The sequence below is a fragment of the Apteryx mantelli genome, chromosome 1 (assembly GCF_036417845.1).
Source record: "Apteryx mantelli isolate bAptMan1 chromosome 1, bAptMan1.hap1, whole genome shotgun sequence".
NCBI lineage: Eukaryota > Metazoa > Chordata > Aves > Apterygiformes > Apterygidae > Apteryx > Apteryx mantelli.
The window spans coordinates 168442864-168464065 of record NC_089978.1 but is presented as its reverse complement, the minus strand read 5'-3'; the positions used below and the strand labels follow the sequence as shown (position 1 = coordinate 168464065).

General features: G+C 45.8%; 1 protein-coding gene across 1 annotated transcript; it reads left to right on the top strand.

The window, feature by feature from the left end:
* The first annotated feature begins 792 nt into the window (after positions 1-792).
* Positions 793-20668, top strand: ERP27 (endoplasmic reticulum protein 27). Its single transcript, XM_067289906.1, has 7 exons — positions 793-913; positions 1215-1315; positions 4949-5086; positions 8851-8967; positions 11577-11702; positions 19257-19454; positions 20168-20668. The coding sequence occupies exons 1-7, from the start codon at positions 793-795 to the stop codon at positions 20219-20221; spliced, it is 855 nt and encodes a 284-aa protein (XP_067146007.1). The 3' UTR covers positions 20222-20668.
* The last annotated feature ends 534 nt before the right edge of the window (positions 20669-21202 follow it).

Sequence of the window (21202 nt, the reverse complement as noted above, 5' to 3'; positions counted from 1 at the left end):
TTCTTTCCTGAAGTAGATCTCCTGGTGCTGTCCTTCAGAGTTTTGCAGTGAGGTTTATGTGAAGAATGTGTTATAAGTAAGCATAAGAGTGTGTTTCTGAAGGGAAATAACTCCTGCTTCAAAACATCAGCCAAACTCTAATGCATAGGGAGCCAGGAGGCATTTTTCCCCTATAAGGAAACTATTTCAGAGCTGCTTTCTTTGCAGGTTTCATGAACCCTCCTTTGAAGCCCAAAGTCTTGGCCATGATTGGGCAGACTTCTGGACTAGACAGCCCTCACCTCTCGTGCAGGGTGGCAACCGAATGAGCCCAGGGAGCTATAACATGCCCTTCTCATGTTTAACATTTACCATGGCAGCTGCTTCCCATTGGCCAGAGCAAACGCAGGAGCTGCCTGTCCCGCTGGCTGTCCTACTTGCCGAGTGTGAGGGAGAATGACCCTTTGTGGGAGAGTGCTTAGGAAAGTGCAATGGCCTCCCTCTACAAGCAGGGCTATTCTTAGCAATTTATGGTGCCTGGTTGTGTGGGTGCGAGGAGAGCTGCGCTGAGTAGTTGAGATGCCCAACACTGTGGATGAGGAGGACATGGTGATGGGCAGTGTCTGTGAGAACCCAGCTGGTGGTGGGGCTCTCTCCAAGGCTGATGTCTCCACAACAGAGAGGCATCTGTGTGCTCCCCCTGCCAGGCAGTTATCTCAGGAGCTGAAGGTTTTGCCCTGGGCCAGCTGCTCCCTTCCCACCAAGAAACGCCTGACGTGTCACTTGCCTAGTAGAGAACCAGAGCAGGGTGGCATGGTGAAGAGAAGGGAAGCTGGGATCATGGGCACCTCCATCTTCACATGTCTCTTCATTATCCTCCTCACCGGGGGCTCCCCAGCAGGATGTGCTGATGACAGAGGCTCTGCATCCCATGGTAAGTGAGCTTTCCTCCTGGCTCAGGGAGAAGTCTGGGTCTGGCGGGGGGGAGTGCCACAAAGGTTTCTAGGGGGGAGAAGTCCATGAGGGTCTGCAAGGGAGTGGAGAAGGATGCTGAGTGAGGCCTCCTTATGCTGAGCCTGCTTCCTCAGGGTATGCTATGCAAGTGTTGTGCTGGGAGAGGTGTGCTGAGAGTGCAGGCAAACATGTAAAGGGTGTGATGCCTGTGAGTGCGTGGGGGAACTTCTTTGAGCTGCTCTTTATGTATTCTCTGTCCAATCCTGACCTTTCCTGTCCAGGCATGGCTGGAAGTGCAAAGAAACCTGTGCTGTTGAACAATACAGAGGACGTCAAAGCCTTCATCAGTGGCGCAGAGGTGGCAGTCATTGGATTCTTCCAGGTATGTTCAAACCACCTCTCCTTTTTCTAGTGTTAGCTGTGGCTTGGCCTGATGGGAGTGTGGGGCTGGATGTGGTGTAAACACCTTCTAAAGGCAGCTCCCTCTCTGGAAAGATGCTGAGGCTGTAACAGACACGTGGAGGGATTAGGCGACAGGCCACAAGGAGAATGCCAGGAATTTGGTCTATGTGTAGAGAGAGTGATGGAGCAAGGGAGGAATGTGTAGGAGTCTGTAGGAGCCCTGGAGGAGGAGGAACGGAAATGCTGCAGGGGAAACAAAACGGGAATGTGGGTGGCTGAGAAATACAGTGAACTGGCAAGGGGTGAGAGGGAACATTGGTTGTTTGCTTTAATCACTGAAAATGAGCAAGGCATTGCCTGCATGACAGAGCCGAGGATGTCATGTCTCAGGGAGGAGTGCTGGTGTGGTTTTTCTGAAGTCTAGGAGGATTTGGGCTCATGCTGCAGCCTCCCCTCAGGGTGGATATTAGCATGGTCTCTCTATCTGTCTGCTTTGTTTCCCCAAAGTTGATAGCTTTGTGATCTCTGCCTTTCTGTGTTTAAACTCAGTTGAAATTGGCCAAAGATATTAAAGAATGACTGATAGGTGGGTGTCCCTTTCCCCCAAAATGGCATGAATATTTTTCCCTATGAAACGAGACAAAAACATGTATGGAGTTAGAGCAACAAAAAGCAGAGGCCAACAGGATTTTTGCTATTTCTGAGTTCTCCCACTGCACCTTTTTTCCCCTCTCCTTGAACTCTGCTCTGGGCTCCTGCTGCCTGTGTACTGCCTCATGGCTTCTGTCAGAGAGAGACTTCATCCATTCAAAAATAGCTCCTTTCCTCCTCCTGCCCTGTGCCTGAGGCTGGAGAGCAGCCTAGGGAGGGAGTCATGCCCTCGGTATAGGGCAAAGGCATCTCACAGAACATCACCGAGCGAGGAACAATGTTTCTGCCTGTGCAGCATGGGCAGCAACCAGTGTGTCAGTGCGGAGGCAGGTGCCCCAGCGGCCGTGCTACGCACTGATCGCAGAGCATCAGCTGCTGCATGCTGTGCACCTGTGGGCATGCAGAGCTCCCTCGGAGGCTGCTCTTGCTATGCTTTGGCAAACCAGCGAGGTATGCTGCATATACCGAGTGAAAGTGCTCAGATGTCTCCTTCACAGAGGGTAACTGTTTGATGTTGTGGCCGGGCTGTACCCAGGGCACTGTCGCCTGCTGTTGGCAGAGGCCTTGCACTGAGCTGTGGCAGGGAGAGTGTTTGCTCTCTGGGCCAAGCAACGCTGGGGCACGGCCACCGGTGTCTTGCACCACCACGACCTTCCTCCCGCTCCGTGATTTCATCCATCAGATTTAACAGGACACTGATCACATTCGGCACGCCAGATCCTAGAGCAGGGAGAGACTGCTGCACTGGGGGGACAACCTCGGCGGCAGCGAGCATGAGGCAGAAGCGGCAATGTGTCTTGCGTTCAATGCATGATACACAACAGGGCTGCATTTAAACAGTAGATAAGGAGGTATGTGTGCCATGAGGGCTTGTCTTGGCCCTCTGCCCAAGACTAAATTCATCCAAATGATGTCCATGTTCTCTGGTCACCATAAATCATTTCTCTGCTGCAGCCTTTCAGTTCACTGCAGTATGCAGCTCTGCAAGCGCTGTGTGTAATGAGCATGGCCTCCCTTACTGGGAACAGCATGCCATGACGAGAAAACAGCACACTGCTCCAGAAACCCAGTGTGCACGCACGAAAAGGTCAGACTTGGCCTTATTAGACCCCATCTTTCATAGGAATGCTCCAAAACTCAGTGAGCTTATTTTCATGCCATACTTTAGCTCTCTCACCAAAGCCATTTTGATGCGCTGGCATTTCCAAAACAGGTCACGAGAGTTGTTTTTCTTTGAATGAGGAAAGAATTTTGTTTTCCATTCTCTTTGGGCTCGCAAGCAGCTGAGCTGACTGTTGAAACCAAGAAGAAAAACAAAACAATTTCCAAGCAGACACTGTATCTTGAGAATTTGAATCCAATAAGTAGAACTATCAAGAGATACATCACTCAAAAGAAAAGTTCAGAATGGAAACAGCAGTGGAAGCTTTAATATGGGCTAGGGCTGTAGCTAATGCTCTCACTGCATGAAAGAAAATGGATCCCAAATTGCTGAGAAATTGCACATTTCCACCATTTAATATATCTGTATTAGCTACTTTTTAGAGGATACGTTTAGACACTTTTTTAGAGGGAACCAGGATATTTTGTTGCTAACCCAAGCCATTAAAAATTGTAAACCTTGACTCCAGAACCAAGAGGTTATCTTAAAATTATTATATACATATATATGTAAAAGATGTATATATTTAAGTGTGATACCTCTGGATTCTGGATTTTTCCCCTGCCTTTTAAGAGCTCTAGGGCCTTACATCATCACAGTTTTATCTGTGAGCATGGGAATAATAAACAAGGTTTAAAAGAAACGCAAGCTGAGATTTCCGCACTGCTGTAGCTGCCTGGCAGTTGTGGTTTTGCGATGAACAGCTTCCCAGCACATGACAAAGTAGGTAATTGGCATCGCAGCCCCGGTGCCTTTCCTTCCCTGTCCCTGTGAGGTGAGGTAGGCGTCAGGGGGAGGGATCTCTGCACAGGATCCCAGCAGTGCGGGGAAGGAGACAACGGGAGGGCAAGATGGGGAGGAAGGCGCTCTCCACCCCTGCTGCAGGAGCTGCTTTTAATCCACCTCCCCATCCTGGGAGCTCTGTTTCTGTGAAGGGCCCTGCGGGGGAGATGGATGCACGCGTGCAGGTGCACGCACACATGGGTGCACGCACACAGTCCCTGTGGGCCCTGATGGGACCTAGTGACACACATGGGCCCCATCCCCTGCTGGGCCTTGTGGGGCAAATGGAGGAGCAAGAGAAACCATGTGCAACGGCAGGGCTTCTGGGCGAGCACCCTCACACCCTGTGTGGTTGGGGCTCCTGCCCAGCCCCTCCTTGCCCATGGCTGGTCTGGGGCGCCCCGGGACTGCAGAGCCCAGCTCGCCCCTCGCCGCTGACCCCAGCCCCTACCAGCCCCTTTGGCTTCCCACCCCAGCCCGGGGCAGTGGGGCGGGTGGTGGGGTGAGGGGGGCAGGTGTGTGGTGAGGAAGGGAGGTGGTGGGGTGAGGAGAACAGGCTGTGGGGCGAGGGGACAGACAGTGGTGTGAGGAGACAGGTGGTGGGGTAAGGGGGGATGATGTGGGGCAAGGGGACCAGTCTGTGGGGTGATGGAGGCAGGCTGTGGGGTGAGGGGACAGGCTGTGGGGCGAGGGGGCCAGGCAGCACGGCGGGGGGGGGGGGCAGGCTGTGGGGCAAGGAGACACACAGTGGGGTAAGGGGACAGGTGGTGGGTTGAGGGGGGATGATGTGGGGCGAAGAGATCAGTCCGTGGGGTGAAGGGACAGGCTGTGGGGCGAGGGGGCAGTCAGTGGGGCAAGGGGGCCGCGGCGGGCGCCAGGTGTCGCCCTCGCGCCACGTCCGGGCGGGCGGTGGGGAGGCGCCGCTCCTCATCCTCCCTCCTCCCTCTCCCTCTCCCTCCCCCCCCGCCCCCGTCCCCGTCCCTCTCTCTCCCTCTCCCTTCCCTCCCTTCTCTGCAGGAGCTGGAGAGCCCCGAAGCGTCCGAGTTTCGCCTGGCGGCGGGCCTGATCCCCGAGGTGCCCTTCGGCCTCAGCACCAGCCCGGCGGCGCGGTCCCAGTACGACGCCCCGGCGAGCACCCTCGCCCTCTTCCGCAGGGTGCGTGGGCCGCGGGGCTGCACCGGGCCCTGGCGACCCCCAGCAGCCCCTGGCGGGCAGGCAGGCAGGCAGGCAGGCACGGACGGGGGACCCCAGGGCCCCCGCACCCTGGCCCCCGCACCCGACTCTTCAAATCCGGGCGCCCTGAGCGGCGATGGGGGTGCCTGGCCTCGCACCCCGCAGCCGGCGTGAAGGCCGAAGGCCTGGCGGCCTTGCTGCTGGTGCGGAGGGCCCTGCAAATCCCCCACGTGGCACATGGGACGCAGCGGTCCCGCCACGGTGGGACAATATCCTCCGTCGTAGGCGGAGGATATTTGGAGAGGAGAAGGCAAACGCGTAGCAGGGCCAGGCATTCTGCGCGTGTGTAACGGGTCCTGCTTGTGCAGCCTGCTGAATGCGTAAAGCGCGCTGGAGATGCAGAGGGCGGGTGTTACAGAGACCAGGTGTTGCCTCGGTGCCTTGTAAAGAGCTAAGCCAGGTGGATCCCAGGGCTATTTTCAAGGAATGCTCAGTTCCAGGTAAACATTATGCCATACAAGAGGATATACTTACAGAATTAAAATTCAATAGAAGTGACACTGCCTACTATTTTTAGTGAGAGAGGCTTTAGAACAAGAGCTTAAAAATGACCCGTAATCACATTACAAAAGAAATTAAATCTCTGTTGATAAAGAAGAGGACTAAAGATTATTCATCTCTGCTTAGTGCTAGCAAGCCAAAAAATGCTTATCACTAACAGTCAGTCTACCTGCACACCTAAAAGGCATATCCGTAGAACTTCCTGCTCCAAAGTGGCCTTTTGCTTTTCCCTTACAGAGCATGCATCCCTAAGACATGCAGCACTTATGACACGTGATGAGATTCTCCATTTTAAATGTGTGCCCTGTGGATCTGGTCCAGCACCCAGTGCTTTGCAAAGAATGATGTCTCTGTTTCTAAGCAACCAGCCTGGAGCTCAGTGTTACTTGGCTGGTGTTCCTGTGGTTTTGGAAAGACTCCTGAGACACATGAAAAGCATCTAGAGACCATGTTACAATGGATCAACACAGCAGGCTTGAAATCAAACCTTGCCAAGTGTCACTTCAGGCAGGCAAAACTGTCTCTCTGGATGCACAATTTTTCCTTCGTGACTGAAACCAGATCCACACTCTGTTCTGTCTTAGCTCTTATGCTTTGGGGATGGACCCATTCAAAACATTACTTTGCAGTTTCTTAGGGATGGATGCTGTACAAGTTCAAACTTTTTTTGACTCCTGCTGTAATTTTGGGTGCCTCACTCTGAATTTGAAGCTTTGTTTGCTCCAGTTTAAAGGGACCATATTGAGAAGGGTCTTGTACTTGCTCCAAAAATATTAACAAAAGCTAAGAGCAAGTATTCCATTGTTTATATGAATTTCCTTGTGTTGCCTCTTATCACACAAGTGTGACACTTGAAAGCTGGGCAAGAGAGGTGTATCTGAGGATGAGAGGGCCCTAGGTAGTACAAGATGTTATAAAAGCCCATAAAGTGCTGTATGGAGCTCTAAGCACACTAGGAAGCTCTGTGTGCTAGAGAATCTAAGTATGGTATCTTGGCCCATACCTAGATCCAGGTCGTACAAAGATTATATAAAGCCACTTTGTTCCCCTTTCTATCATCATTTCCTGCCCTGTGTTTACCACTGGCCTAGTCCAAATAGTATGAGGAGAATGATCTAATAATGAGCAACATGTAGGCAAGTGCCTTTTATTTAACCTTTTATTTGCCTTGTGCAGATGTTGCAATTTGAAGCAACACCCATCTCACTTGTGGTTCTTAGTCATGATGATTTTCTTCCAAAACATTGAAAAGATCCTTTGTTTTTGCACTGTGACAGATATTAAGAATAATTGTATTGGGACAGCGTTTGATAAAAGAAAGTGGTATTGGAATTTGGATAATACTTAATCTTCCCCATTCACAGTCCAGCTTTTACAGTCAAATCCTGGTTTAATAGGAAAAAAAAAAAGACAAGAAACATACACTAGACAGGTGACGTGGTTGACAATTCACTTGCATAATTTTGAATTTTTCCTAAATTTAAGTTAGTCAGGCACATTATTTTTCCTTTTATTCCTTGCTGAATACTATGTGTAGGACTAAGGAGTCATAGAAAAGAAAAAAGAACTGGGACAGGTACTTGCAGTCAAATACTTATTTGAAGAATATAAAGATGCATGACCAGGATAGCAGTGAATCAGAGGCATAAACCACTTCTTCCATTTTGTGTGGCATGAAACACATATAATGCTTAGACGTTTAAACCGTAATGATAGCAGCAAGACGGGCTGCTGTCAACTGGTGAGACTTCTTTTCAGATAGTGGAGCTAGGCTGATTTATTCTAGTGAAGAATCTGGCCTGATAGACCTAAAAAAACCATAATTAACAGATGCTAATTAGCTAATTACATGGAGTGATAAAGACATTTTGACCAGAGCTTAAACTATAAGATGCAGGATATTTTTCAGCCTTATTTTCTTGGAATCGTAACCGTTGAGAATGCATTTAGGATATTATTGTCCCAAAATAGAAGCCAAGTGTTTGCAAAAGCCCATGAAAGTCAAGAGAGGGCTTTCTGTAGGGTACAGGGTGCTTTAGGTTGGTCTCACCCACATAGGTGTTGCGCTGGCCTGATCCCATCACTAGAGTGGAGATGCCCTTTCATTTTATGCTGGAGCAAATCTGAGAGAGGAGTCAGGCTGCACAGTCTGAAAAGCACCAGTTTGGGTGGCCAGACAGAGCGCCAGATCAAAGTCCTTGCTAATGACCACAGAACAGCAAAGGGGGCTTTGGATGTCTGCCCACCACTGGAAAAACTAACATGCGCTTTCAGAGGATGTACAGATGCAGGGAATAAAATTGGGGTGTGTATGTGGACATTTCCTTAGCCCCAAGAACCTCATACAACATGTGTATAAAAGGTCTTTAAATCCCAAACTTTGATCCTATTGCATATCACAGCCCAGCATCCCTATGGCTCAGCTCAGTCATCTCCCATGGTCCCATCCCTCTACTATACAGCAACTGTGCCCCTTTGGGTGGTTTAGCTATTATTTAAAGTTTGCCTTCTTTTTCTCTGTTTACCAGGTCAAACAAACCTCAACAAATTAAACCACCATTTGGGTGGGTGGGTGAAGTGTGGGGAGATGTGTGGCAAGATGGATTTTCCTCTAAAGCTAAAATCTGCTGGGCTTGATTTTTTTTCTGCTGTACTGGAGAAAAAAACTCTTTTTATTGGAGAGATTTCCTGCTTGCACAATGTTTCCAGGAAATCCATACAGCCCCATGCCAATGTTTATTACTTTTAGAAGAAATAGAATAAGCAGATGAAGATTTTAAAGAGCGATGTAAAGCCAAGATCGATGCAAGGAGTTAGGCTGCTTTAATAATCTCTCCCCCCAGCCCCTAGAAAAGTTTATCAGCTAATCCTCCCCGTCTCAGTGCAGTAGGAGCTGCTACTGTGGGGATATCTGGCATCCTTAGTAATTCCTATTATGCCATGAGTTTGCTTTGTCCTTGGGAGACTGAGGGAGAGTGGGAGAAAATTTTCTCTATGCTCAGGCAGATCTATAAATCTAATGGGTCTGGATGTCGTGAAATGGGGATTATGCTGTGGGCAGGAGAGAAAGGTGATATCCCAAGGGGTGTCTGTGTGCACTGGTGAGTGAATGCCCATCGGCTCCTCTGGAGGAAGTACTGAGGGAGGGGACAGCTGTGACTGTAGGTGTCTTTGCATGTCTTCAGGCAGATGATGACCGGAGGGATCTGGATATCACAGATGGGAAAGAAGTCAATGCTGAGAAGATGATTCGTTTCATTCGGATGAATGAGCTCCGGCTGGTGACTGAGTACAACCCTGTGGTAACTACCAGCTCTCCACAGCCCCTGCCCTGGCACTCAGCCTTCTCCTCGGGCCTCCTCTGGCCCAAGAGTTTGTACACGCAGATGTGTGCAACTCCCAGAATTTGTCAGTTCAACAGAATCAGACTATTTCATACAGTGTTCCTGTCCTGGCCATCTTCACTGCCCCTCCACCTGCCTGGCAATTCCGGGGTCCCCGTGTCTCTCCCCTCATTCAGTGGGGTACCAAGGATTAGGATTTTTAGGCTCTCCTGAGATCCCAGCAGTTCAGTGGGCTGGTTACTATGGAGCCAATGTGTCCCAGAAGCCGTGATGGCACAAGGCTGACTTCTGTCATTCCTGGTTTTTTTTTGTTTTTTTTTTTGGACTTCTGAATAGCTACAATAGTGCTGACCAGGCTTAGTTTAATCAAAGGAGAATGGCACAACCTGTTTCAAAGCTGTACCTTTGAAACCAGTGCCAAGGATCACTAAGAGGGCTGGCCATTCCCCAGTTCAGGTGCAGCCTGCCGGGGGAGAGGGCATTTTGTTTTGGAAATACTCCATTTTGTTTCCAAGTGAAATATTGTAGAAGTTCTGTTTTCCAAAAAAAGAAAAAAAAAGTGGATTTGGTTTTCATCTTGATAAGGGATGATAAAAAATATTTCAAAATCACAGAATATTTCCTGGGACAGAAAAGCTATTTCCTGCCCAGCTGTCCTTACAGCCCATTTGAAAATACTCAAATAATGGCAGCAGGGATGTTCTTGTTATCTTTATAAACACCCAGTCCTTCTGAATCCTTGTAATATTTTAGCCTCCATTGTATCTTTTGGCAATTGATTAGAATATTGCTCCTTTTCACGCATTTCTGATGATACTTTGGGCTCTTGAGTTGTTGTGTCCTGTTCAGTACTCAGGCTGTCTTCCTGACCTAGAAGTCCCTGAGCTATTCAGCCAGTCCCCTCCAGTCTGACTTGCAGTACACATGTTCCAGTTCCAGTTTTCTCCTGACCCTCTGGAGTCCTACCAATATGCTGCAATTAACAGTGCCTCCTGCAGTCCAAGGCCTGAAGCCCTCCCAGCTCCACTAATGTAACTTGGATTTTCATAAATATTTATTCCCAGTGCATATGCTGTTTCCATTTAAGAATGTTACAGGTCAGCAAAGTCTTGGGTCACATGGATCGATCTAAGCCCTGCCAAGAGTTTCTATCCCTATCCTGGGGCCCTTACTGTTTCGTCTACATACTGTAGGCAATTTTTAGGCAATGATCACCCTGTGTACTTTCCAGGAGAGTTGGATGTGATCCAGCCATGCTGATGAGCCTATGCTAGTAAGTCATGCTGATCTCTCTTGCAAAAGGTTGTGTGAACAAACACACCTTTGTGGGGAGTTGCCAGAGCAACTGGTGCACTAGTCCTGCACCCTCTCAGCCCAGTCCTGTAGTGCCCTTCGGTGCTGCCTGGCTTCATCCTCTATTTTTCCAGTCCTGTCTTCTCCTGTGAGTTCTTCTAACACTCTTCAGCCTTGGTTTGCATCCCCTCTACACTATCTCGTGCCCCATCTGCACACTACACAGAAGTTAAGTGATACAAAGTGCCTGATAAACATTAGGCTAAGAGGTAAGTCCCGGCCGCCAAAAAAATAGATGCTTTGTGGTGCACAGTCCTTGCAGAAGTGTGCTCCCTGACCCCTTCACTGTTACTCTTAGCATGTGTCAAAACTTTCTGCTCCTTCAGGGAAGTGCTGGTGGGGAGCTGGGCTGTCTGCATCTCTGTGGTTTCAGTGGCATGGGGGAGGCAGCAGGTCAGCTGTAGCCTGGCCAGGCTTCTGTTTAGTTTGAGGGAGAGGCTGCATTGCAGGAAGAGGACAGGAGAAGTAAGATGACAAATTGCCCAGTGCCTGGAGACAGAGCAATGACTTCTTGGTCAATGCCAGCCCCAGTCTCCTCAGTCAGAGGGCCAGTGTATGCTGCCTGCTTGGCCCTTCCCCAGGGGATGGAGGGACTGCCAGCTCCAGGACTTTTCCCAGTGGATACCTGCAGAAACAATGTTAACCCTCAGGGCTCTGGGCTGCCCAGCTCCTGAGGCTGCTGAAATGGGGTCTACTGGGGAATCCTCCTCACTACATACAGCTTAATGCTAAAGAAAGGAAATGAGGGGACACACCAGTCCCAACACCACAAATCCTTCCTACTTTCTTGCTCCCATTTCGGCCAGGTGCCAGACCTCAGTGATTCAGTGCACCATGGTTTAGTGTTTGCTGGCCTTCCATCTCCACTTCCTTGCCCCTCTAGACTTCAGCTTGCTGTATCCAGACAGTCCACTTGCCTAGTCACTGGCCATCCTGAGGCTTTGCCCTTGTGGTCTTAAGACTCTTGGCTCAGGAATAAGTGAAACCAGGAGGTTAAGAGCTTCTACAAAGAACCCAAAGTGGATCCCTTCTGCTGCTTACCGTACCCTCCTACAAAGAAAGCTGTCCTGCTTGTAAGGGTTATTTGCAAAGGAGCTTCAGCTAAAATATGAGAATTGATGTCTGCCTGGCAATGCATCCAATGCAGGTTGAATATTCTTAATCTCTTGCCTATGTCTCTCTCTCTATGTCGGTGATGGCTGTGTTTTTGGCAGACAGCAATTGGTCTGCTGCACAGTTCTGTCCAGTTTCATCTCCTCCTGATCACAGACAAGAGGTCCCCAGAGCATCCTGAGCGCATGCGCAGATTTCGTGAGGCAGCAGAGCTCTTCCAGGGGAAGGTGAGTCCAAACAGAGATGAACACGATCCATCAAGGAGAGAAGGGAGAACAGTGATTTATTCTGTGGATGGGGGGACATCATCTCCTACCCTGTGTGATAGGGGAGCAAAAGCCAAATGGGAGGAAAAGAGGATTAGCTGGATAATCAAGTGGAGGGGTTGGATCTGTTCATCTTCTGCCAGTTTGCCTCCTTATGGAGAAAATTTCTTCTGTATCCTGCTCCCCCACTCTCTTAGTAGGACATTTTGTTCTTCCTTGCTTCTGGTCCAGTTTTGTTCCCTTGCAACTGGGAGATGACAAACAGCTGCTCCAGTTCAGTCTTGCGGTGGTTACATTCCACTGGTGTGAGAGGTGATTTTGTATATACAGCCTGCAAGATGCCAAGGAGCGTTATATAAGTGACCAGATAGCAATTAATGTCATGGTACTTCTTAACTCTTAGCCTTCTGGTTGGGTCCTGGGGAATGGGCTATTTTAAAGGAATGGCAGATAGGTTCGTCAGATTTCCCACAGTAAGGTTGTGGGATAGATGATGATTTTTAGAGAAATTTCCCCCAGTTCCCACCCCTTTGCTGACTCCCCAAGTAGTAAATCTTCCTATGGCTGATTCTCCACCAGCAGCTGAATTACAGAGGAATTTGTGTCCAGGGAACAGAGGAAGGAACTGACAGGCAAATGAGGATTTGGAACAATGGGAAGGCATTTAGGGCAGGGGAGAATGGCAGACAGGGTGCGGGAAGAAGCTTGCAGCAGTGGTGGAGCATGGGGCTGGAAAAAGTTGGGATTTGGGAACAAGAACACCTGCAGGCATCTACTTGTGTTGTTGAAGGGGCAGATTAAAAAGCAAGTATATCCTCAGCTTGAAATGGAGGGGCTGCCTCGGAACCATGCACCCTCAAAAGTCTTGAAATTTGTTCATGGCAGGACTACTTTGGACCTTGCAATCTCCCACCTGTTGGCCAGAGACCAGTCAGAAACCATATATCAAAGTCAAAAGGTCTCTTGAAAAGTGTTTTGCTGTGATAAATCCATACTGATGAAAGAAAACTCCTTTCTCTGAAAAATTCCAGACATCTCTTATGAGATATGTGCTATAGTGACATCATTATCCCTGTCTTCCATGAGCTGCAGAGTCTGATACAAGTCTCCTCCCACCAACTAACTCTTCTAATGCAGTGCATCACTGTTCAGCCTCACTATCCTTTGCTGATATGGCTGCGTCCAGTTTTCACTTCATGTGACAAGCCCAGATCTGCGTGGATGTGAGTTAATTTTCCTAGAAATACTTTACAAAGCATTGGATAAAATGTTGTACTGAAGTCCAGATAATTTATGAATTAGCCACAAGCAAATCTAGTGTCTTTTTTTTCATTCATGCAGGGAATTTTCCCATCAAATTAGTACAGTGGGAGTTTGCCAGAGGAAAATATCGAGACTAAAGATGTGAGGATTTGACTATTACCATTTCACTTCAGTGATACTGCAAGGCACATAGATGAAGTGATTGAGAGTATAACAAGTTCTTTCCACCAAAGGAGTTGCACTCTGAGAACTAAATTGTGATTTGGACTGCCCTCTTAACAAAGCAGTATGAGAGAGCTAGGACCCATCTGTCTGTTTGTCTGTATCTAGATTTTAGATCTAGATTGAAAGGAGTAAGCAGAGTAATATGTCCACTCAGGGTTGTCTCCATTGCTTTGTCATGTAGAAATACCTGAATTAGTTTGGGTACCAGAAGCAGCCACTGCACAGTAGCATGGAAATCTCTGTTGGCTAATTTTTCCAAGTGGAGTTATCTGTTATTAGGGCTACCAGGTTAACTCAGATTTACTTCAAACAAGCAAAGTATTGAGCAGATTTTGCCTTTTTTAGCTCAGAAAGTATCTGTGCATAAATGCAAGATTATTGAATTAAATTTTATTTAGAATGACTGATGAATAATTCATAGCCTGTAGGCTGGTTGTCTGTGCATTAGTGTTGTCAGAAGTTCAAGTAGGGAATCCTTGCTGTCCAGTGGAGAGGTGTTCAGGTTCCCTGTAAGCAGGTACCACCTGAGCCTGCAGTGTTTCACAGTGGTTGCAGAGTGCCAGAACAGAGAGGGGAGACTCGGTGCATGTTGTACCTTTTCCACAGTGACAGCACAGAGCACGTGCAGAGGCTTGAGAGGGTTCCCAAGTGGGGGAGGAGGTACCGATCCTTTCACACAGCTCTGCTGCAGTCTGAGAGAAGAGAATGGATGGTGAAGGAAGTGATCTACTGCCAGTTCCTGGATTATGGTCCCTTCATCTCTGGTTTATGGTCTTTTCATCTTTGTCTGAGAGAAAACTCAAGCTTTCAAATGGAGAATCAATGTGCAGGTTGGGTGAGGGCTGTTATTTGAAAACAGCCTGAACTGTACCCTGAGCAGTAGTGAGTGTCTGAAGACACTCTAGATTCCTCTAGACATTATAGTGGAACCAGAAGGCTATAAAAAGCTGGAGAGGAAAGTGCTAATGTTAGATAATGGTAAGTCACCAAGAGCTGACAAGAATAAAAAGAAATATGGTACTTTTGTAGCAGACCTTAAGAAAAAAATTGTGGATGGGTAACAGCAAACAGACAGAACTCAGAGCACTGCAGCTGCAGGAGAGAATCCACCAGCCTTCTTGGAAAGATCCCATAGCAATCAAATATGTGCTTATTTGGAAAAGTACTGCCAAAAATCCAGGCTTTCTGCTGGAAAGGAAATATTAGGATTTGCATCACTGAGCCAAACTAGCATAAGTGTCGTCAGTTTTCTTTCCACAGTAGGAGAGTATAACATGACAGTTACAGCTGGTGAACTTCATGGGTGTTTGCAGAAGTTTCAATAAGGTTATTTGGGAAAAATAAAAGCAGCTTTTGCTGCAACTGATATACTTGGTATACAATGTCAAAATGATGTGGGTAATGATGCTCGCAAATTCGCTTTTAACTTGTATGTGGAACCCATTTAGAAATGAATTCTGAGAAACTGCTGAGTATTCTTTAGGAATTCTTCCATAGAAATGAAAGGACAGTGTCCTTCCTCTTGCAGACAGTCATTCATACACTTTTTATCTTTCTTGTGAGACACTGATGTCTCCAAAATTGAGAGAGAGAATACTTAGATGTCTCTTTTAGTCATAAACAGGGGAACTTGTAAACATGGATTGCGTATGTCACTTGACAGATACCTGCAGTAAAGTTGTTTTTATAGGTTTCTTTTTTTTAAAATCATGACTAATGTTTTCATTTTCCTTTGATTTACCAGAAGCTATGTGAGAAGTTACTCAAATTTAAGAATTTGATCTCTTTGCTTATGCAGTTTTCTCAAAGAATGAAGGCTGTAGCTCCATAAAGCTCAAGGTCAAACACTGGATAGAGGCTTGATCATCCTTCCTGTTTGCCTTCCTTAGAGAAAGAAATAGCAAATATGAAATTGGCTTCTACCATTGGAGTACTATGCTCAATTAAATTGAATTCCTTGAGCAATAACATCATTCCATATCCTAGTATTTACCAGGAACTTCTTGTTCTAAAAGCACTGGGCTAGGAATCAAGTTGTCAAGACACCAAGACAGTACCAGTCTGCAAAATTCTCTGAGAGATTATTTCAAGTGATAGTGCACAGATAATATCGCACTGTGTTCTGTGTTCTTGGAATATTGTGTGGAGGGAGGAACTGGTGCTGGGAGTGCCTCAGGCATGCAGCATATCTTCACTGCCTCTAGTAGCAGGCCTCCAAAAACAGACGAGAACACTGGTACAAGATGAAACAACTTTGTGGAAAACCGAAGAAAACAGCTATTGTACAGGATAGTTCAAGACAGAAAACAAACCTCTTTTGGATGAAACTACTGGCTTCTAACAGTGATATGAGAGTTGGCATCAGAAGTGGGATTTGTTTTGATGAACTATAACTTTGGTAAGTGGTCCTAGCTAAGGCCATAGGCTCTTTCCATCGCTGATGGAGAAGGACAGGCATGTCCTTCCTTCCCTTTTAGAACAGGTGGAATAAAATGCCTCTCACCACTTATTATAGAGAGGGCCTAGATGACTGGCTGAGACCAGATGAAGTTTTAAATGGCAGAAGTTTGACAAGATGAATCTTGTCTCATGTGAAGAATGTGAGTAACAACTGAAGTATGTCCACTAGGAAGGGTTTCTGTTTTCTTATGGAAATGTAGTATGTGGTTGTCCTAAATATGCAAAATACATTTCTCCTTGAGGGAAATGCAGGAATAGTTTCAGATCTAGCCTCTTAACTTGATCTATGAAAAGCTAGGGTGACATGTCTGGCTCATGAATAGTCAGCATCATATCACTTTGAGGACACTGAGGAAACCAGTCAAGGGAATATGTATACAGCAGAGTGAATTGCTGAAATTATGTATCACAAAAATTGCTTCATCTCAGAAAAATTGCTCATGTTTTCATTTTGCCTTCTGTCTCCTTGAATGCTGGGAAAGTTTTCAGTGTGGCTACAGTACTGGAAGCACAGTGGCTCCTATCCATGGAAGCATAAGGGCACAGTCAGGGTAAAAGACCTGTTCTTTCCTTGCAGGGTGGTCAGTATAATTTTCAATAGTTGCTGCATTCATTCTTTATCATTACAGCCGGTTGGGAAACTTTCAACAAAATAAATTCATCATGAGAAAATGCCAGTTCCACCAGGAGAAATCAGTCATGGAAATGTCCCCATTTAGAAATCTGCTCGGTTTCCAGCTGCTGGGGGAGATCAGGCTTCCTGTGTTTGTGGCCTCAGTACAAATCCACCATGCTGACTGCCTCAAAGTTGTAACTGCATAACTACACAGTCTTTGGCAGGAACACTGGAGCATATCCAGCATAGGATGCATAATTTTTTTTTGTTGAAACAAAAAAAAAAGTGCCATATCACAGCTCTTATCAAGAATTAATCATTCTAATAGCCAAGTGAAGGCATTAAGGTGTCTTCTTTCAAGTGACAATGGACAGATACAATTGCAGTCTGTCCTATATTTCTGGAATATCACTCACAAGAGGGGAAGGAACTTTTGCTGTACTTCTGCACCTTGAAAATCTTGAGCCAAGTGTGAGTCACTAGACACATCCAAGTCAAGAACTGTGAATGCTGTCTTAGCCTTTCTAGCTGATGGGCCAGTTGTTTGTGTTTTAGTTCTTTTCTTCTATAATGGAAGCAGACAAAAAAGTGTTTGGAGGTCTAAACCTCAACCTTTTTATTTCTTTTTATTCTTACTCTGTTTTTGTATTCATAGATAAAATATTTACAGCTTTTTTGTTTGGGGATTTTTAAAAAAGGCTGGAGGTTTGATAAAGTGAAGAATGTCAACTAAAGTTTATGTTACTATTTTAAAATGCTATTAATCTGTTTTAAAGCTGAAGAGTTTTAGCATAGAAAGTGTTAACATTTAACACCTTAGGAATTCTAAATGCTTTTTTTGATTAACCTCTTGACTGGCATTTGATTAACAAAATGCTTTTTTGTTGTCCATTGGATCTTTCAAAGGGAAGATCAAAAGTGGTAAATGACATAAAGACATTTGGTCAAAATGTGGTACCATCTCCTCTACAGTCTCTCTGAGAGTGCTTCCCTCCAACACCAGCCTCTATTTCCAGCTTGCTAGTTGGAAGGAGAGCCCTAAAACATAACCGTTGTTCAAATTCCATCTGCTCCATCTGAAAACCTGATGTTCACCTCTTAGATCAGATCCTTCATCACAGATCCTTTTCTCCAGTTTGGCACTTTAAGGAGATTGCCTAGTAATCCATGTCCAAATGCAGTCATCTCATACACTGGCTATACTTTGGGTATAATCTCATATCTGGCCAGGGACGCATCACCAAGAATAGCATGTCTGTGTGCTGATTGGGTGAGATGACATGGGGATGCATACTAAGTTCATGTCAACCTAGTGTGGAGTTGAAATTATGTTCCTTTCCCATGCACAGCTTATAGATTCTTGGGTTGGGCCAAAATGGCATGAGGTTTTACTCTTTCCAAAAGAATGAATTTAGCCCTCTGGGAGAAGGTCCCCACAACCTGTCTGCTCATTAGCTTGTTGTCTTTGGGGCATAGTTGACTTTTGAAAGAGAAACTGCATGTAGTAAATATCAGTCATATTTAGTGAAACTACTGTTTCTGTTTCGTTATCACAGTGATTAACTGCAGTTAACTCTTTCACCAGCCTAACTATTTCTTCTTCCCATAGGCTTTTGCCTAAGAAAGTTTTCTGGAGAAACTTGTTTTTTTAATAAATGAAAATTTATTAAAGTGAAGAATTTGAGATATACCAGGTTTATTTTTAGAAAAGAAAAAAAATTTTGAACTGACTTAAGTGTTCTTGATTGAAAAGAAAATCATGAGTCACAGGCTGGGAACTAGGCCCATTATCTTCACAGTGCGTTAATTTTCTTTTTTTAAACTTTTCTTTTTTTTGGTATAAGTTAAGGCATATCCATGTGCATAGGTGCATATAACATGCTAGGCCAAGTAGATCACACAGGATACAGTGAAGATAAAATGACATATATTAATTGGATGTTTGCTTCTTTGGCTTGGATGTCACCTGCCAATGGGTAATATTTAATCAGGTCATTGACTGAATTTCTGAATTTGTTTATATATTTTATTTTATGAAATTTATATATAATGTTTGCAATTAGCATTAACAGATAATTTAACAAAGAATTTTGAGATGTACATGTTACTGATAATCTTTCAAGGTCCAGAATTTTAAATTTTTATCTATTCCTGCTGCACCATGTAAGATCACAGATAAAACCTACATCTAAAATGAAATCATGGAGCTGGTCACCAATCCTTGGCTTGACCTTGTTCTCCAAGAATATTCGGGACCCTGGAAAACTGTAGGCCACTCTCGTCCTGGTTTATTCATTCTTGGGCTTCTCTCACCAGTTCTGAATGATTTTCCACTGAGCTGGTCTGTGTGGGCATTGGTGTCTTGCCAACAGCTCCTCCCATTTCCCAAACCATTGCACCTTTATTTCTCGTCACTGCAGCTAACTTAAATACATCCCTCATGTTTGGTACTCTCTAAACACTCTTTCTCATCTTTGCTAGTTCTTGTTGCCTTGGACTTTACTGACATCTTCTTGCGGTTGAGTTTGGTTCTCCATCCACACAAGTCTTGCAAGAATGTGATCATCTTATCCTAGTGACACTCAAGGAGAGGAGTCAGCTTCTTCTACATGTTCCACCAAGACAGCAGACATATTGTTTCTACATCTATTAAAGAGAATAGAAATGGAGACTGCCTTCCTGTCATAGTGTGGATACATTTTAAAAAAAGAAAAATAAGACACTTTGTTTGCTATTGTGAGTCTGAACTTGATAAAATATGGGAAAATGCACTGCAGGGAACAGTTAGACATTGGCAGTGTTGTCCTAATGGAGTCTGGTACATCTCCTCAGATCTAGCCTAACTCACTGAAATAATATCACTGTTATTCTTTGTATGATCACTGTTTGGGGATCTGTTTTCTCTCTCAGTCTCTGTTTTGCTCACCCTTTCTCTTGTCTTTCCATCACAGATTCTCTTTGTCCTGGTAGACAGCAATGTGAAGGGCAACGAACGAGTGGTGTCATTCTTCAAACTGAAGAAGTCCCAGCTGCCAGCTCTGGCTATATTCCACACACCAGATGAGGAACGAGATGTGTTGCCTCTGGATGAAGTCTCCATTGAGCATGTGCAGGACTTCTGTAATGTTTTCTTACAAAGAAAGCAGAAGGTAAAGGGGAACTCCAGTATAGTTTACAGGAAGCTGACCCTTGTGGGAAAATGCTGTTGCTCAAAAAGCTCTTGAGGAAAATACCCTCAGTTGCTTGATCTTGTCCCCACTCTTGCCACCTCCTCTTTCATTTTCATTTGTATCTGGATATCAGAAAAGCATTAGGTCTAGAGCAGAGCAGAGATGGATGTATTTGGAGAGCCTCTTTCTTCATTGACCTCTGCCTTCTAGTCTACAGCAAGTAGACTTCACTGACCTCTGCAACTATGAAAAGGTCTTGGTGGAAGCATCTACTTTCTGAGAGTAGCAGCTGGGGATACAGGATGAAGGGTGCTTTTGGACACTGAGAATGGGGACAATGGCTGGTAGCAGACAGGAGGGGATCAGAGAGACAGACAGTGGGGATAGAAAGGAAATCTGTCAAGAAGGCTGCAGAATGGAGTACACAGACAAGGATTCAGGACTCTACCAGAGCTCTCTGCTGGGGAAAGGACAATTTAATCTCCATGTTCATTCAGTGTTAGAGTTTTCTTTTTGCCAAAGCTCACCTTGCTATAGCACAGATGCCTCACATGTCAGGGGCCTGTGTTGTGCAATTGAAATGGGATAGGCAGGGCAGTGGCATAGAGACCAAGAGGAGGCCTTTAAGTTGGCTCATTTCCTATCATCACCATGTTGAAAAACTGAAAAATGTTTGCTCTAATGTGTTTTAGAAAGAAGATGAACCGGATGAACCAGAGGAGAAGGCTGTCAATGAGGAACTCTGATTTCCTTCTCAGCCTGCAGGATGACTGTGCCCAGAGTCACCTGTTCTTGATGTATGAAGAATTCACTAAGGCGCACTGCTCAGGAATTTCTGGGACAGTAGGAATAAGGGGCCAAGTCAGCCATGGCTTCTTGTCTCCTTACCATATACATATATGCTGTCTGTCCTCTCTAGGAATCTCTCCTCCCTTCTCATTTGCCGGCTCTAACTCTCTTTTCTCTGTACTCCAGGAGCACTGTTTTTTCCCTACACTTGAGTCCTTCTATGCCACCACTATCAGAGCAAAGGGTAATACAGCAAAATGGCAGTATCAGAGATACAGCCTGTAGCTCCTAGAGAAACTGACAGGTCTGTTTCCCTCATGATGGTTTCTTCCTTCTCTTTTGCTTTTGGTGCCAGGCTAGCATCCCCTGTCAGTCCCTCCTGACACTAGGAACAGATTGGTTGTCTGAGGTCACATGAACTTTTCCATTTATTTTACTAAATAAAGCAGAAAGTGAATAGCCTGAATTTTCATGCAAATATGTGATTTCCCACTCCCCATGTCTTTCACTTAAGGACAAAGCCTAAGGATTTCTGAATGGGCAAGCTCAGAAATCTTCTCTATTTAACCAGGCTTGCAATGCGTAACCAGTCAGATCAGTTTCTAAGGGTCATTCCCCATGGAATTGGACTCAGGACCAACAGGTATTTCCATGAGGATGAGAGATTTCTTTGAGGGTATGAGATCAGAACAGCACTGGGTACATCAGGTCGGAACTGGTGCACCAAAAAGGAGTAAGTTTGAGATGCAGCTCTAGGCTAAGAGGAATGGGAGCTGTGGTGGCAGTAGAAAGTTATGTTGCAAAATAGGGGATGTCTCAACTCTGCATTAATGGGAAAGGCTATTGTCTGTGTATTGACCTCAGATATCTGAGGTTTCAGCCCTGGAGAATGGGGTGGGGAGTTTGCAGGCGAGGTGAATGAGCCATCTCTCTGTTCT